Source organism: Arachis ipaensis, chromosome B01, assembly GCF_000816755.2.
Source record: "Arachis ipaensis cultivar K30076 chromosome B01, Araip1.1, whole genome shotgun sequence".
Lineage (NCBI taxonomy): Eukaryota > Viridiplantae > Streptophyta > Magnoliopsida > Fabales > Fabaceae > Arachis > Arachis ipaensis.
Genome location: NC_029785.2, coordinates 25,197,915 through 25,216,090, shown reverse-complemented (window position 1 = coordinate 25,216,090; position 18,176 = coordinate 25,197,915). Strand labels below are relative to the sequence as shown.

At 34.9% G+C, this 18,176-nt stretch overlaps 1 protein-coding gene and 1 long non-coding RNA gene across 4 annotated transcripts; both read left to right on the top strand.

Annotated features, from left to right (window-relative positions):
* LOC107627824 lies at positions 1,481-3,844 on the top strand. Of its 3 annotated transcripts, none has more exons than XM_016330652.2 (5): positions 1,481-1,690; positions 2,005-2,176; positions 3,288-3,358; positions 3,444-3,662; positions 3,711-3,844. In XM_016330652.2, the coding sequence occupies exons 1-4, from the start codon at positions 1,532-1,534 to the stop codon at positions 3,651-3,653; spliced, it is 612 nt and encodes a 203-aa protein (XP_016186138.1). In that variant the 5' UTR covers positions 1,481-1,531; the 3' UTR covers positions 3,654-3,662; positions 3,711-3,844. The 3 variants fall into 3 exon arrangements, with proteins under 3 accessions (XP_016186138.1, XP_020975181.1, XP_016186132.1); XM_021119522.1 differs by having other exon boundaries at positions 3,444-3,666; positions 3,715-3,844; XM_016330646.2 differs by having other exon boundaries at positions 3,444-3,842.
* LOC110269037 lies at positions 5,136-12,231 on the top strand. Its single transcript, XR_002357983.1, has 3 exons — positions 5,136-5,146; positions 11,732-11,736; positions 12,064-12,231. It is a non-coding gene; the product is annotated as an uncharacterized LOC110269037 (long non-coding RNA).

Below are 18,176 nucleotides of genomic sequence, written 5' to 3'. Positions count from 1 at the left end.
AAAGGTCTACAAATTAAAAATCTTTATTATTAAAATTATCTTTCTTTATCGGATTTTTTTTTCAAGTTTATAATGTATTCAATATCTTAAAATGTAATTAATATCATAGAATTAATCAATGAGAAGTAACTTTTAGATTATTGGTTTTGCGAGCATCCACCCAATACAAGAAGAGACCAAAGAAAAAATAATTATTTCAAAAGAATTAGAAAAAAAAATAGTAGTAAAAAGTGGCGTAAACATAACATCACTTTCTCATGAGTCCATCAACTAAATTTCAGAAGCAAATTATGAAATTCTGACAAGCTAGAAATAGACCATGATTGCAAGTTGTAATTTCCAGTGAAGAGGAAAAGAAAAATCACTTGGGACAAAACGATTCTACTAAACCAATTAATACTTGGGACAAAATGATTCTACTAAACCAATTAATCAATACACAATTGTACATTTCCTGACACAAAAATAAAAAAATGTAGAGAAAATAATTTTACTGTTTGTCATCTTTTCCATTGGAAAAATCTAAAGTGTATTATGTACACCCAAATTCCTTTTGGGGAGCAGCTCCTTGCCCTTGAGAAATTCTACACATAGTTCTTAAAATCGATTGAGATAATCGATGAAACCATGGATCATTGGTTGAATTACTTATCAAGTTATCATAAAGTTTAATCAAATACATTTATAAATTAGACATAATTTCATTTGAATATATAATATATCTATTTTGTATGGCAACATTTTACAGAAAACATCTATAGTTTAATTAGTAATTATGAAATGTGGAAAGATAATTTGGTATAAGGTACACAATTATGAACTTAAATCATAACCAAGTAAGGAAACCCTTATGAACTAAAAAGAAAGTTCACAAAGTGAAAGAAAATGAATCGGAAACCTAGATAGGGGAGCAGATCTTCTCTAATAAAAAAAAATTAGATGTTTAATTTAATTTTTTATTATTTTTTTTATATTTATTTTTGGTTCCACTTATAAAATTATTGATAAAAAATTATATTTTATTCTCACAAGTATTAAAAAAAAATTAAAAAGTGACCAGGTCAGCAACCCATCTCAAGGAAATTTCCAATTAGCTCTCCTTGCTTTGCCACAAGAAACTCCCAAAAAGATTAAGATCTAGTTTAAGTAAATAGTTTAATTAAATTTTTTTAAAAAAAATAATTTAAATAATAATTATTTATATTAATTTTCAAACAGAGCCTAAAACTTACGATCTGTCAGTTTATGAGTTTGGTGATGACTGATGAGCCACTAAACCACATTCCCATAGTATTTGGGCCGGAAGATTATTTTGTCAATTATTTATGGTCTGAAGATGGTTTTCTCCATCTAATAGGTAATAACTAAAATACCCTCTATGTTTTAAGCCCTCTTTGTCTTTTAGATTTCTTAAAAAAACATTAAAAATAAGGCCCAATAAGTGGTATCCCTAGAAAAAGAAAGCCCAATTATGCTTAGGTGAAGAGAATTGTTTGCAGTGTCCTAATTCCTAAAGGAAAGTTGAAGTTGGATGGAAGCAGGAGGCAGCAGCAGCAGTGGCGAAGAAGATGGTGATGCGGCATGGAGAGCAGCCATCAATTCCATTGCCGGAACCACCACTTACCCCAATCCCAATGCTCCCCAAGAACGCAAGCCCAGAGCCCCACACCTTAAGCACTACCAACTCCAGGTTCGTAGCCTGCACCACCTTCGTTTCTTTCTGTTTCTAAACTCAGATTTGCAAGCTGAGGACATATATGTCCTTTCTCTTATTTACAATGGTTAGAGGAATTTATTTGTTTCGTAATAAAGAAATTAGGAATTTTCATTTATTTGTCTTTTTCTTTTAAAATTTAGATAAAAATATAGGAATGGTTTATATCTAATATGTCGGCTTAGGAATTTATTTTTTTTTTGAAAGAAAACTCTAATGAGTGGGTGTTATGTTCCACGTTTCCCAGTTCCTTTTTCTTGGTCTTATGGTGATGATGATACTCGTGGCAGGCACAAAAGCTTCTACATGACATGTTGGAAGAGACTATAGAGATAGTGAAGGAACCTGACCCTGTTCTGAATGATGAAGATCCCAAGATCAACCAAGAAGAAGAAGGAAGAGAACCTGGCATTCGCTTGTTCAAGCATGTTCGCCAACCAGGAATAGTGTTTGATCATTTTGGTAACTCACTGAATCAAATGACCCCTTTTCTAGTGGCTTACTTGTCTATTCATGGTTGGTTTTGAAATTTTCAATATATATTTATGGTTTCTATCTTTAATTATTTAATATCTGTAATGTTGCAAAAAAGCTGCATTTCATAATAATAGTACTAACTTTTTTCAGAAAATAGAACACGCACCTGATTCTAATGGTTGAGAAGGTGGATCCCCAGGATGTACTCTGCAATCTATTGTTTTGTTGACCCCATCAGAAAAATTTCAAATGATAATAGTCTTGTGTCGTTCTCAATTTCTTTTCTTTTTTTTTTTTTCTTTGAACTTTTTATTGTTTGTTTTGTTTTGTGATGTTGCATGACAATCAATTATCTATTTTGTTAGTTAGTTAAGCATTGAGTTTCTGAGAAGTTGTCAAGTGTCAGTTTTGTGCAAGTACTAGCATGCATGCCTAGGGCCTCTGCTATTATGGCTTCTTATTTGGTCTGCCTCAACTTGTTGCCCAACTGAACCACAATCATTGTACTTGCTAACCAGTGGATCATATAATTATGTAAGTTTTACAAGTGTTATAGTTCGGTTCATACTGGTTTTCATGTTTTCATCTAAATTACTTGGTTTAGGGATCTAAAACAAAAATTTGAAGCGATGAATTCAATCTAACATCTAAACAGGAAAACTAAAACTTTTTATGCTTATATTAGTACATTATAAAATCCTTGTTTAACACTAAGTCAATAAACAAACCACTTTTCTCTCACTTTTATTTTTCATCTTACCATCTCAGCATTTCACTTCAAGGCAAATTGAATACAGTCTAATCATAAGTTGCTTACAAACACCACTTGAAGTTGAAGATCGAAAACATGTGGGTCGCCCACCTTAGCAGAACGTCCACTTTTGCAACTAATTAATGATGTGTTTGTCCACCCTTATCGTTACCATGCCGATTTTTGTCTTTAGCATGCTGAGAAACTGATGCACTTTATGATGTTTAATGATAAAAATAATAATACTCAAATTTGTGATTTATTTCCAATATTGACAATTGCATTGCATTTTGTATGTAGTTTACGGTTTAAGGTTTAGGCTTATATGTATATATGTGCCTGCAGATGAACCCGAACCACCAAAGAAACGACCCAGATTACTTCCTGGAGATGATATTGATGAGAAATCAAAGAAGGTCTAGTAGTTAAAATCTTAAAATCTATACATACATGTCTCTTTTGTCTTATTGCCTGTTTGTCTTATATGGACTGAGTCAACAGTTTAAAAGGCGGGTTAAATCTGTTGCTGTCGAAGGGAAAGATTTAATTGCCGCAGCAAATGACGCGAACAATAAATCGTTGGCTAAATTTGAAGCCAAAGTCGCAGCAGCAAAAGCTAAAGCCAAGAGAGAGGAGGAAAGAGTTAACAATTTGAAAAAGATTAGAGGGGAGAGGTGGCTGCCTTCCATGGCGAATGAACTGCGTCGGTAATGTATCATCGTTGAAATGGTCTTCAGAAAAGATCATGTTACTTAACTTGGTGTTTCTGTTGTACAGCTTCATGTGAAGTTGATAACTGAGAACTATTAAATGCAGCTGAATTTTCAACTTTACAATTTAGAATGGAGGTTTCCTACACATTACCAATTGAATGAATGTAATAGTGTAACAGTTACCATGTATGAGGGCCAAGATCCTAGTTTCGCGCATGGACAATTAATATATCACGTCAGAACTCAATGGAACAAATTGACATTCTGGATTAAAATAATCAACCTTTAATTTTTGCAAGCCTAAATTCAAAAGAAAAATTTGGAGGAATCAAAACAAAAAGCAGTTATTTTATTATTATTATTATTTTTTTTTGTTTCCGCAGGATCCATGACATGCAAAAAATTGAATTAAATTCCGACATTTATTTAAATAAACTAATGAGATAATATTTCATAGTTAGAAAAGAAATGATATGTAAATCATATCTTCTTATTCTACTCTTATTTATGGGTCGTCAATGTTTTGGTAAGCCTTGTAAGTAATAGTTTTTTATCTTGAGGCTATGAGTCTATTTAACTAGTCTCTATGGGCTCATCCAAAACCAATGTTTGGCATCGGCTTTCTCTAGGTTCATTAACAAGGAATTGTTCCTCCGTCCAAAAATATATACAAGGAATTGTTCCTGACCATAAACAAAAAAAAAACAAGGAATTGTTCACCAAGCCCAAAAAAACCAAGGAATTGTTCACCAAGACAAAACTAAATAGGATTATCGTGTTGGTTGGAACAAGGCTTCAGACAAGACCACCAAAAAAAAAAAATAGCAAAAAGAATTTAGGCTTTAGACGTAAAAGATCTAGCCATCAAAGCTTTCCCAAAGAATCCTAGGAGTAGTGGCTAGGTTAGTGTGTGTGAGTGGGTGTGTGAGTATATTTATATGACCATAAATAAATAAATAAAATCAAGCTTAACATTGGAATAAAAAAAAATATGCATACCAAAACAAATTTAATTTTTATGAATAAAATAAAATACAACATTTCTTGTATAAAAAGTAATAAACTATTCAGAGGTAGTATCTGAAATAAAGATGAGAGAATGGACCTAAGAGAATTTTTAACCGCTTAATGTTACTTCTCCGTTCTCGACTAGACAATAGTGACTAGTGAGAGTATCTAAAAGGATTCTGATATTTAAGCTAATAAGAATTTTAGCAAGGTATAGTATAATTTGGATGAAAAAAAAATACTAGAAGTGTTATAATATTTTATAGAATAGATAGTAAGATTTAGTCATACTTGAGGATAATTTCTGTTGATGGTGGACCAGTATCCCGATTGTTGAGTAGGTGATTATTTCAAAATGTGAAAACAAATAAAATTCTATATAAAAAAAAAAAAAAAACACGTATGTATAAATAGCTTTCTTACATTTTTTTTTCTAAAAATGTTAATAGACTTACTTGTCCCCAAGTTTCAACATGGATCTGTGTGGTTCTTAATTTCTTATTGACCATCCATTTCGATTCTTCTTGTACCATGATAAATTTTCTTCTGTAGCTAACGGAATCAATCATATATGTTCATTAACATTACATATTATCAGCGAATAATAGTCAAATTTAAACTACCACGTAAGATTTATTTAAGGTTTAAGTACGATTTTAGTTCCTAAAATATAGGTCGAAAATTGTTTTTGTTTTTAACTTTTTTTGCATATAAAATCGTCTCTAAGGTTTAACTTAATTTTAAAATCGTCCTTTTTGTCAAAATTTTAATTTTTGTTACCAAATTATCCCTAACCAAAAAAAATTATAAATAAAAAAAGAAAAGAAAAGAAAGAGAACGGGGAGGGGAAAGGGAATTGTGAGGGGGAGGGAAGAAGGAGGAGGAGGGGAAGGGAAGAAGAAAGAAAGAAAGGAAGAGGGGAAAAAGGGAGACAGTGCCGACGAGGCTTGGAACCACCGTTGTCATCGGAAATCAGAACCAGAGGGAGAGAGAGCTCGCGAGGAAGACAGGAGGCGCGAGCCTTGCCCCCACGCCTTGCCGCATTCGAATAGCTCGTGAAGAGAGAGAAAACGCACGGCCAGGAGAGGAAGAGGTCTGCCTCGTCGCCGTCGGGCTCGCCGCTGCCGCCGGTGTTTCTGGTCCTCATCGCCGCTTCGCGTCCTCGCTGCTCCTCCTCGTCATTGGTCCTTCCTAGGGTTCCGATTTTGTTTTTGATTCGTTCTGCTTCTGCTTCTAATTTTTTCTGTCTCTGATTTGATCTTTTGCTTCTGATTCTGATTATGATTTCATTGTTTTTGACTTTTTGTGCTTCTGATTCTGTTTCTTTGATCTCACTGTTGTTGTGTTTCATTGTTCTTCTGATTTTATTGTTCTTCTATTTCTTTGATCTCTTTGTGTTTTGTTCTTCTGATTATTTGTGTTCTGATTTCTTTGATCTTCTGGTGCTTTATCAGTTAGGGATGTACATGGCCCGGTCCGGCCCGGGCCCGAAAGATTTTGGAGCATGATGGCCTGAACTCGAAGTGGCTCGTGGCTGACTCGAGAAAAAAAAATAAAACTAGAGAGAGGGATGAAACCGGGGCCATGCCATACCTCGGGTCACCCGGACCCGACCCAGTGAGAATCATCATTAACAATGAACTAGGGCACACGTTCATATAGCCACGACCATGAGCCATTAGCCTCATGTAGTCACACCTCACATCTCACAAGCCCTCTTCCACACACCCTGCCCATGACAGCGCCCATCACCGCTCCCGAGCCTTGAAGTCACAACGGTGGTGCACTAGTTCTCGCCTACCGGTGACGACGTCCCTCGACGACGACGACAACTGCAAACGGCAACGGAGCTTCTCTGACCATCAAGACCTGAACGACGACGCCGACTGCTTTTGCCGCTGGTCTTCTTCTTCTTCTCTTCTCTGGCCCCTGCTCAAGCTCGGGTAAATAATTAATATTTTAAATTTTTTATTAAGGATTTGATTATTGGATAATAATTTCTGATTAGAGATTTTGATGATTAAAATGTCTGATTAGGGATTTGATTATTGGAATTTCTGATTAGGATACAAACAATGGGAGGAGGAGATAATTGTGTTTCTCCACCAATCACCGAAGAGAACAAAGCAATAGAAATTGAAGGTGAAAGTCTTGCTGCTCCTGCTCCTGCTCTTACTATTAATGCCTCCACAACTCCTACTATACCTAGTACACCACAAGTAGATGAAAAAAACAAAGATACAAACAATAAAGATCTAGAAGTTGTTCGTAAAGAAAAAAATCGTATGTTTGGCAGCATTTTACTGAACTTCTATTGACTGAGACAAAGGGACAGCACCAGGATAAATGTATTCGTTGCCAGAAAAAATATAGTTGTCACCCTACTAAACATGGCACAAATTCTCTAAATAAGAACTTAAAGAGTGTTCATAAGTGGATATTTACTAAAGTGGGGGAGCAGGGGCACTTCATGATTATATGCCTAAAATTGATGAAGAAGGGGAACTATGTAAAGCCTTTAAGGGGTTATAACTTGGAAGATTGTAAGAAGCCTGTAGCTGAGTTCGTTGTACTTGATGAAATGCCGTTTAAAGTTATTAAGGGGATTGGGTTTTGCAAAATGCTAAATCGATTTGAGCTAATATTTATGGTACCATCTAGGGTGACGGTCTTAAGAGATTGCTTTCAACTTTATTTAGATGAGAAGAAAAAGCTAAAAGAATGGTTGACAAAGTCATGTGCTCAGGTTTGCTTGATAACAGATTACTGGACATCAAATCAGAATTATAGTTATATGAGCTTGATTGTATATTTCGTTGATTAAGAATGAAAGTTACAAAAGAGAATTATAAATTTCTGTCAGATTGAGAACCACAGAGGTGATACAGTAGGAAGAAAATTTGAGAAATGCTTGTGAAAAGGGTTGGTGTGTGGAGGAAAGTATATGCATGTGAGATGTTGTGATCATGTTCTTAATTTGATAGTGAATGAAGAAATTAAAGAGCAACAAACTTCAATTGAAAGCATTAGAAATGCTGTCAGGTATGTTAGGTCCTTTTCTCAATGGACTAAAAAATTTAAAGACTACATTGAAGTAGAGTTGATTGAATCTAAAAGCCTTGTGTGCTTGGATGTTTCAACTAGGTGGAATTCTACCTATCTAATTTTGGAACATGCTGAGAAATTTGAAAAAGCTTTTGAAAGACTTTATGATCAAGAACCTGATTTTCTTAAATGGTTTGGAGAGGATAGTGGAGGAAAAAGGAAAGTTGGTCCACCTATATCACTTGATTGGCAACATGCTAGATTATTCATTGAGTTTTTGAGAATCTTCTACGAGATAACTTTGAGTTTCTCATATTCTTTTCATGTTACATCAAACAAATATTTTCATGAAATTGCATCTATTGCTTCTCAATTAACATCTTGGAGCCAAAATCATTTTGAATTGTTAGGAACTATGGCATGTTCTATGAAGAATAAATATCATAAATATTGGAGACCTATTGACAAATTTAACCTATTGTTACTTATTGTTGTTGTATTAGATCCTCGTTACAAACTAGATTATCTCTGTTGGTGTTTGGAGAATGTTTATGACAAGTAAGTGTCTACTAGTATGACTGATTTTGTTAAACTTACATTGGAGACCTTATATAAGTTTTATGAAAAGGAGGTTGCAAATGATAAAGGAAGGGAGGATGGTGGAAGTTCATCTAGAGATGTCTTGGATGACCATACTAAAGTCTCAACTGGTGCCAAGGAAGTTTTTAAAAATTGAGTGAATATGTGAAAAAAATAAAAAAGAGAGAAGGCTAATGCAGATAGCAAGTCAGATGTGGAGAAATATCTGGCCAATGATACTGTGGAAGATGAGAATTTTGATATACTGGCTTGGTAGAAAGTAAATGCTTCAAAATATAGGATTCTTTCTCTCATAGTTCGTGACGTCTTAGGTATTCCGGTTTCAACCGTTGCTTCTGAATCATACTTTAGCACTGGCGGACGTGTGCTTATGTCTTCTGCAGCTCTTTGTCACTATTCATGGCTGAAGCTTTGATATGCATTCAAAGTTAGTTGTGCCCTTCTAAACAAGGAGTTGGAGATCAAGAGTTTGATCAATTTGATAGCAGTCAGAGGATTGTTGAAGGTACATTTATAATATTTTTGTTATTGTGACTTAATTATTTGAAGTAATAATCTCTTATATAAAAATGAGTAATTTTATATGTTATGTAGGTTTTACAATGCATCCATATCACAAGGAACAAGTTGACAACATTAATAGCAATTAATGGATGATGACTATTCTTCTGTGGTTAATGTTTTATGTTATAAAGATTATAAGTTAAAGTTCTATGTTTTAGACTAACGCATAATATTTTGTGTTATTTGTATGTGACTTAACTGTTTGGTGTTATTAGACAATATTAGTATTGATTGTGGTTATGCTTTAATTTTAGAGAATAGTTGGTTCTTGTTATAATTTTTTAAGAAAATTTTACTATGTAAATTGTAAAATAATGGTTGGAGATTTGGAGATTTCCACATGCTAAAGGCCCAGTTTTCACCCAATTTTTATCCAGTTTTCATCCGACCTGAAGGTGTATAGGTTTCATCAGGTCTAGGGTCGGGTTAGAGTCTAAAAAGTAGGCCTGCTATATATTTTGGGTCGGGTCTGGGTTAGGACCATCCGGTGTGGGCCGACCTAGGTATACCCCTATTATCAGTAGAGAAAACAAGCTGCAATGTACAGTACCACAATTCTCTGAGATTTGTATATCTGAGAAAACAAAATCAATTCTTTGAGCTTTGTATTTTTTATTTTATCTTTTATGTTTATTACATTGGTTTTACTTTTGATTTTATTGTTGTTGTTGCTGGTACTATAATGAAGAGAAGAAAAAAAAGGAAGAGATGCTGCTCGAGAAAAAGAAAAAGAAGAATAAAAACTGGGTATTTTGGTGAAGAAGGAGAAGGGTATTTTGGTGAAGAAGGACGGTTTTTAAACTAAGTTAAACCTTAGGGACGATTTTGTGTACAAAAAAAGGTTAGGGACAAAAACAATTTTCAGTCTATACCTTAGGAATCAAATCGTACTTAACCCTTTATTTAATTTTGTTAAAAAATCATTTACTAAAATATTTTTCAAAACATGTATCAATTTTGTACAACAATTGCAATCGTATCATCTTTGAAATTGTAAACTAATTTCTCCAACAAAAATGATAAAGATCAAGCAGACGTAATGCAAACTCGATGTGAGAATGGTTCAAGAGTTGTGAAAGATTAGAATATTGGTGTTAGTTTCATAAACCTAGCAAACCAATTTTATAGAAACAAGTTTTTAGGATGTCAGGAAATAAAGAAGAAGAAGAGTACTCGAAAGTACTTGAGAAAAATTGAATTAGAAATGAATTAATTATGACTATTGATTTGACTAATATCAAATACGTTGTATTTATAGCTTAAGTTATAGCTATTGCATCTCTATTCTCTACACCCCCTCAAACTAATGGGTGATAATTGAGACACCCTTAGTTTTCTAAGAAAACCAATGAAAGTAGATGTTAGAAGTGGCTTGGTGAATACATCAGCAATTTCAGCATGTGCAGGGATATGAACAATGTGTGGTTGACCTTTAGTGACTCTTTTCCTTACAAAATTTAAGTCAACTTCGAAATGCTTACTTCTACTATGCAAAACTGGATTCTCAGACAGGAATACTACACCTAAGTTGTCACAATAAATTATTAAAGCTAATGGAGATTGAATTCTGAGTTCTGTAAGTAACTTTTAGATAAAAAAAAAGTTCAATTGTAGCATCAACCAAGCACCTGTATTCATCCTCAGTGCTTACAGATTGTTGTTTTCTGCTACATTAAAAAGTTAGATTGCTTCCAAAATAAATACATATGCCAGTGGTGGATCTTCTATCATCAAGGTCATTTGCCCAATCTGCATCTGCAAAAGCAAGAAGAACTCCATGATTTGTCATACCTGCCAAATATCAAAGGATTCATTTGACAGCCTTCCAATGTTGAAGCAGTGAATTATGCACGAATTGGCTAGCTCTATTTATAGAGAAGGCAATTTTAGAATGTGTTAGAGTGACATATTGAAGTCTACTACCAATGAAACGATAGCAAGTATATCATCAAAAAGTTTAATTCCTTGATATGTTAATTTCACGGAGGGCAACATAGGTATAGGCATGCAATTAGACTTATCCATGTTAGCACATTTTAATAAATCATGTATATATTTGCTTGTTAAGACACGAAGATCATCAGATTTTAAAAAGTTGAACTCAAGACCAAGAAAGAAATGCAGTTGACCAACATCTTTGAGTGAAAATTTAGCATATAGTTGTGAAATTAAGATTCCAATTCCTTGGTAGTGTCACCTGTGATGAGAATGTCATCAACATAAGCAAGTAAAAAAGAAGTTGAAGTAGCTATAAAACGAACAAAGAGAAAGGGATCAGTCGTGGTGTTAACAAAACCAAAATTAGAAAGTGTGTCTCGAAGAGTAGTGAGTTAGGTCCTGGGAGCCTGTTTTAGACCATAAAAGACCTTATTTAACTTGCAGATAATAGTAGAATCAGATGTAAAAAAGTCTTGGGGCTGCATTATATAAACATTCATAAATTGTCATTTAAGAAGGTATTATTGAAATTAAATTGGCGCAAGGGCCACCCTTTTAATAATAATATTGATAAAACAATTCTAATAGTGGTTGGTAGAATGTTGTATATTTGGGAGTAATCAATCACTTCAACTTGATGACAATGCTTAGCCACCAGCCTTGTTTTATATTTCTTAATTGAGTTATCTGACGCTCTCTTAATAGATAAAACTCATTTGCAACCAATAATAGTGACATTAGGAGGAGTAGTGACTAATTGCTATGTTTTAATTTGTAGAAGAGCATTGTGCTCCTCCTTCATGGCTCGAAACCAGTGGGAGTTGTGTAGAGCTTGAGAAACATTTCTAAGGATATTGTTTACTAAGTCACACTTAGAGATTATAGTAGTATGTGCCTTAGGTTTGGTAATACCAAATTTAGACCTGGTTTGCATAGAGTGAGTGTTAGTAATCAAAGAATATGAGGAGCTTTTAGAAAGAGGAGGTAATTGAGTATCAGTCATTGAAATTGAAAATATTTCCATTCTCTGTATTCCTCTATTGGTTTCTATCATTGAGTCATCACTCTTTTATTCATTAAGAAACTCTCAAGAAGATGAAGAAATCTCAAAAGGAGATGAAAAAATCCCAGAAAAAGATGAAGGCACCGGCTGAGAAATCCCAGAAAGCAGCATCGCCACCTCTGGAAGTGTGGAGTAATACAAGTGTTTCTGGTGTTCCGATGCCATTTTTATAGAGAAAAAAATGCAAAAGAACTCTGATACCATGTGAGAATAGCTCAAGAGTTGTGAAAGATTAGAAGATTAGTGTTAGTTTGATGAACCCAGCAAACCAACTATGCAGAAACAAGTTTCTAGGGTTTCAGAAAACAAAGAAGAAAAATACTTGAGAGTACTTGAAAAAAATTGAATTATAAATGAATTAATTGTGACTATTGTTTGACTAGTGTCAAATATATTGTATTTATAACTTAAGCTACAAGCCTACAACTGTTGCACACTCTATTTTTTATACTCGAAAATTCGTGAGTAGTGTAACACCCTCACTATCAGAATGTCACGCTTCCGGATGTGCCACTCTGATAGTTTGGATAGTACGACGACTCTAAACATATTTAATATTAAAATAGGAGCCTGTTTAAAACTTAAACTGTATAATCTTTCGAATACACACCCTTTCCATTGAAAATATAAATACGTGCATACAGACCAGATACAATATTTAGAATTATATATATACATAACAATAACTTATAAAAATTCGTAACACAAATTCCTATCCCTCTTACAAAATTGGTAAAGATAAAGGCGAGGGAAAATAATCATAACTAAGAATTGCTATAATAATATACATAAAAATAAAACTATTTTTAAGGTATAGTGATCATTGCTCATCTTACGTGCCTTTTTGAAAACCAAAGAGTTAACATAAAAAAAATCCATTTGAAAAGCAAAATCAGCTAATTATCCAAAACTTAGAAAACCTTTTCCTCTATTATAAAAATCTTAAAATTTTTCCTAAACAGTATGAATGACCAACCTGTCCTAAGCATAGATTCATTAATTTTATGCTGAACCAGTTTGACTTTTCATACTTTACTAAGACATAAACAATCCAAACAATTTCAGTCATAAACACAAGTAAAGAGGTTCAAACACAATCAAAGCAATTACATCAAGTATGGCAATTAGAAGTTAAACATAATTATTCACATAGACAAACCAATTACAATATACATACCTAAACAATGTCATATAAATGCATATGATGAATGTCTTTGATGAGCGAATATTTTATACGCTTTTTGCCATCATTTTCATATAGTTTTTAGCATATTTTATTTAAGTTTTATTAAGTTTTCATAGGTTTTAGTTTAAAATTCATACTTTTGGATTCTACTTTGAGTTTTTGTGTTTTTATGCAATTTCAAGTATTTTCTGGCTAAAATTGAGGAGTTGGAGCAAAAGTCTGATTCAGAGGCAGAGAAAGCACTGCAGATGTTTTCAGGATCTGACCTCCTTGTACTCGAAAGAGCATTTCTGGAGATACAGACATCAAAATGGAGTGTTCTCAACGGTTATTGAAAGCTAACATCCAGGGCTTTCTATCAATTTATAATAGTCTATACTTTTCTTCAGAATTGAAGGCCCAAAACTGGTGTTCAACCCCAGCTTCCAGTCCTATTCTGGCGTCCAACGCCCAAGGGAGAGAGACCAGTGTCCAACGCCCAAAAAGGATCCCCTAGCCAGCGTTCAACGCCCTAGAGGCCTCCTAGCATGTGGATCTCAATCAAGCTCAGCCCAAACACTCACCAAGTGGGCCCCAAAAGTAGATTTTAGCACTAAAAGACTGTTTTACCCTTCTTATGTAATCTTTAATCATTAGTCTAGTATTTATTTGAGAACTTTTACACTTTTGAGAGAGACTTCTGGCATATTTTCGAATTTCACATTGTATTTTCTATCAGTATGAGTTTCTAAACTTCCTAAGTTGAGGGAAGGAGCTCTGCTGAATTTTATGGATTAATAAAGTATTACTGTTTTATCTTCAATCCGTGTTTGATTCTCTATTCTAAGATGTATCTTCATTCTTTATCCTTATGAATGCGTTGAACTGGCATAAGGTTATCTCATTCTACATGAGTTCAGAGTGAGTCTTTCATCGGACAATGATGAACCACTAGCTTGATTATACATCTCTTAGACTACTAATCCACGATTTCGTTGGGGACTTCTCACAACACCAGTTCAGCCGAGGTATGGGGAGATTAGAGTCTTTGTGGTAGAGGCTAGAGCCAAAGGTGCATCATTCTCTGATCCGGAAGATTCGACCTTGTCTGTGGCGTTTTGAGTAGGATCACTAAGGGGAATGGACTGTAGGAGCTTCACCCTCAATTAGACTGGATGCACACTAACCCTGGGGTTCAGATCTGGAGGAGCATTGGCGGCCTCTCGAGAAAGGCGTTGATCACATACAGCCTGCCATAGAAGAAATCATTTACAGTTGGAGGAGACAGCGAAACCGAATTGATCCAGAAGAACAAAGCATCTCCAAGCCTTAACCATCTTCATATCATTGCATACACTATCAGCTGAGTAACGTTATCTTTATTTTACTTTTATGCGCTTTAAACAACCAACCAACTTTTCTATCCGCCTGACTAAGATCTACAAGATAACCATAGCTTGCTTCAACTCACAATTCTCGTGGGATCGACCCTGACTCACTCAAGTATTACTTGGATGACCCACTGTACTTGCTGGTTCAGTTGTGCAAAGTTCAATTCCGCGCAACATATGTCCTACTAGCTGTGATATCACATGTCGGTTCAACTGCCAACCCGACACATCCCCATGGAGATGTTGCCTTTCGGTCACGAATATAAATGGAAACTCCCAGGGATATCGTCTTCGGCACACGGTCCAGAGATATAGTGTCCGGCACACTCTTGTGATTTCGAAAGGATGTGAGCGAGATAATCTACCTCCGACTCACTTAACCCACGGATATAGTGCCGGGCACATTCTTGCGACAGAAAAATCTGCCACGCCAGGGATATAGTACCCTGCACACTCTCAATATTCAACAATCAAACAGGCTCAAACCCTTATTTCGATAATTATTCTTGGCCTATTTACTTTCAATTAAAAAATGTATCCAGTTCACATCTTGCCAATAATCACTTTTCTCAAGCCAATTTTTTTCAAAACAGAGCCACTTTCCGCAACATCTTTCCAAAACTTCCAAACAACTTCAAACCATGTCAAATTCAAAATCTCTTCTAAAATACTCAAAATAATTCATTATCAAACCATTCGTTCAATCACTTAAAAATCAAAAGTTATTAATTAAAATCCACGACAAGGTCTCAAGACTTTAGGGGGAAAACAACTGACCTCATCTCCTTAAATTCAGTAAAGAATCTTAAAAATCATTGTTTTCTTAATTTGAATTATTCAAAGGAAGTTTCTAAACCAAATCATGCGAATTAGAAGTTCCAAACCAAGTTAAAATCCAAAACCAATCTCAATTTCATTCTTGAAACCAATTCTTTCAACCTTTTTCAAAAATATCACAAAACGACATCATTCAATCAAAGTCCATTTTTTTGTAAATTCATTAAAGCTCCACTGAACAAATTCCTTAAGTCCAATTCAAAAAATAAACCCTTTTTATATATAAAATCGACCTTAGGGCATAATACTTTTCTTAAGTGATTTAAAATCGTAAAGTAATTCTTTTCTGAATAAATTGAACTCAAGACATATGTTTTTCTCTAATAAATTAAATTCGAAACATACTATTTTCTTAATAAGTTAAATAATACGATTTCTCAAATTCAAACTTTCTAAATAACATTTCATACAAAGTTTCAGATTTTATAGAAAATTCGGCAGCACCTCCCCTAAAACTTGGACTTGGCCACTCTTTTTGGGTCCCAACCAAACCAATCCTCAACCCTTTCTAACAGATTCAAAACCAAATCAACTTTCAATAAAACGAAATTCAGACTTTCAAGTATTAAAATCATTTCAAAACCAAACCAATCAGAAATTTCTAATTTAACAAAATCAGACAATATTCCAATCAAACAAACAACCATATTCATCCAACATGAATTAGACAATTCATAAGACTTACATAATTACCAGAAAAGTATTTCGCACTTCATATCAATTTATAACAACTCCAATTTAAGATAAATTAGTTTTCATAAAAAGCCCCTATCTTGACTCGTCGAAACCATAACCCAAACGCGTCAACAGAACATTTTCTCTCATCCCGAAAGAAATGGCAACCGCAACCTCAGTCCCTAACCACTCTCGCAGCAACCACAACAACTTAAAAGCGACATGCAACAATCAGAACTCGAACCTACGTTACCAAACCTTAGAGTTTATAACCAACATAACAGAATACTAACGCATGAGTTTTTGAAACATAAATACTTACTGTAATGACAAAACGAAGTGACCGAAACTCTGAATCGACTCGGCAGTAGCTCCGACAATAACTTCGAGCGACAGCGGCGAGCAAAACCCCGGTGACAGCGACTGTAATAACCACGCAGTGTCAAAAATCTTCCCGGAACTCGAAAAAATAGAAACCAGCTAAAACCCTTACCGGTAGTGGATCTCAGTGGCAGCAGTGGCATTCTCTGGCGGCAAAGGGTCAGCGGTGCGGTTGGTTCCTCCTCCGGCAGCGGCTTTCCTTCCAGGTTCTCTCTTTCACTTGCGGATCCTCTCTCTCTCCACTGCTCTGCTTGACGGCGATGGACTCAGAGGTGGCGGCGATGACATGCGTATCAGCAGTCCGCGATGATGACAACTGCGGAGACCCGATGAAGCTGGCAGCAACGAGCTCCCTCCATGACTGCGAGCACAAAGGCAGCGATGAAGAGGATCGGTGACGGTGACGCTGGCGGCGCTGGCTTCCCTCAGCGACGATGAAGACGGCACAAACAGCAACAGCGGCGCGACGCTCCTCGCGGCACCTTCTTCCCTCGCGCGTCTCTGCTCCGGCAATGGGCTGAACGGCGATGGGGACGGGATGGTGGTAGCGCAGACAGCTTCCCCCTTCCACCGGCGCCCCTCTCCCTCTCGGATCTCCTCCTCCCTTCCCACTTCCTTTCTTCTTCCAGAGTTTGGATAAAAACCTTAATTTATTTTAAATTCAATTAATCAAAACTACCTTTAATTATCTTCAATAAAATAATTTATGAAATTAAAATTGTAAATAAATATATGATTCGAAATTAGTTTAAATTAAGACTTTTTAAAAGTTCTGAATCTTACAAGTAGAATCAATAGTTTATCGAATTTGTTAGAGGTAACCAAAAAATTTGAAAAAATTAAAAAAAAAAAAGAGTTTAAATAGCATAATTTTAATAAAAACTTAAAAATATAAAAGGGAGAATTAGTAGAAAATAATTTTTGAAAACTTGCAACTAATCAAAAATTTTTAGGAAAGTCAATATTGTTAGTAGGATAAGCTAGTCACAGCAACAATAAATTGTTAGATTGGCATAAATAGAAGAGTAAGTTAGGCGTATGTGATGTAACATGTATATAAGTCTGTTGTGTGTCACGGAAAATTTTAGAAGGTTAGATTTAACAGTGTTTGTATAGTTTTCTGGAGTGTTTGAGAATGCTCTAGATGGTTCCGGAATGTTCTAGAATGTCCTAGAAGGTCCCGGAATATCCTAGAAGGTTCTAGAAGACTCTGGAAGGTCATAGAGTATTCTAGAAGGGTGTAGATGTATATAGAAGTATGAAGAGTGGTATGGAATAATCTAGAAACATTTAGAAAGTTGTGGTAGGATAGATATTTTTAAAGAAGGTTCTAGATGATAAATCTAGGCCATTGATTAGATTTAATCCTAACCATCCATTGAGGAGGTGGATGGCTATAAATAGGGGTGAGAGTTAGAGTTTGGATGTGTGTGAATCATTTGTAACCACACTTGAGCAATAAAGTGTTCTTTCACCAAAGCTTCCTTTCTCTTGTGTTCTCTTATATTCTTAGCTTTCTTGCTAAGTATTGAGGGTTAGGCTGACTTGGTCTTAGCTCAAGAGGTTGAGTAAGTCCGAATGCCGGCACGGTAGCGTTGGAGTGTGTCCAAGGCCGTGACATGTGGCTTTTACTATTAGGTTAGAAAACACTAATTCACTCCTTAATGAATGTATGAATAATATCACTCCGATCCTTCTCCGCTTTCAATATTTGAGTTTTACAGCCTTTTTCTCTTTCTTTATGTTCTTCATCGTTGAGCTTTCCATACTTTCAACAAATATAAAGTTATTAAAAAGTATTATTACACTTAGGGTCAATTTGGATAGATAATTTAATTAAGTTTATTTAAAAAA

Coding starts and splice junctions, on each gene's coding strand:
- LOC107627824 (XM_016330652.2), top strand. CDS start 1,532: ATGGAAGCAGGAGGCAGCAGCAGCAGTGGCGAAGAAGATGGTGATGCG. Junction 2,177..3,287: donor AATAGTGTTTGATCATTTTG/GTAACTCACTGA, acceptor ATGTGCCTGCAG/ATGAACCCGAACCACCAAAG. Junction 3,359..3,443: donor TTGATGAGAAATCAAAGAAG/GTCTAGTAGTTA, acceptor CTGAGTCAACAG/TTTAAAAGGCGGGTTAAATC.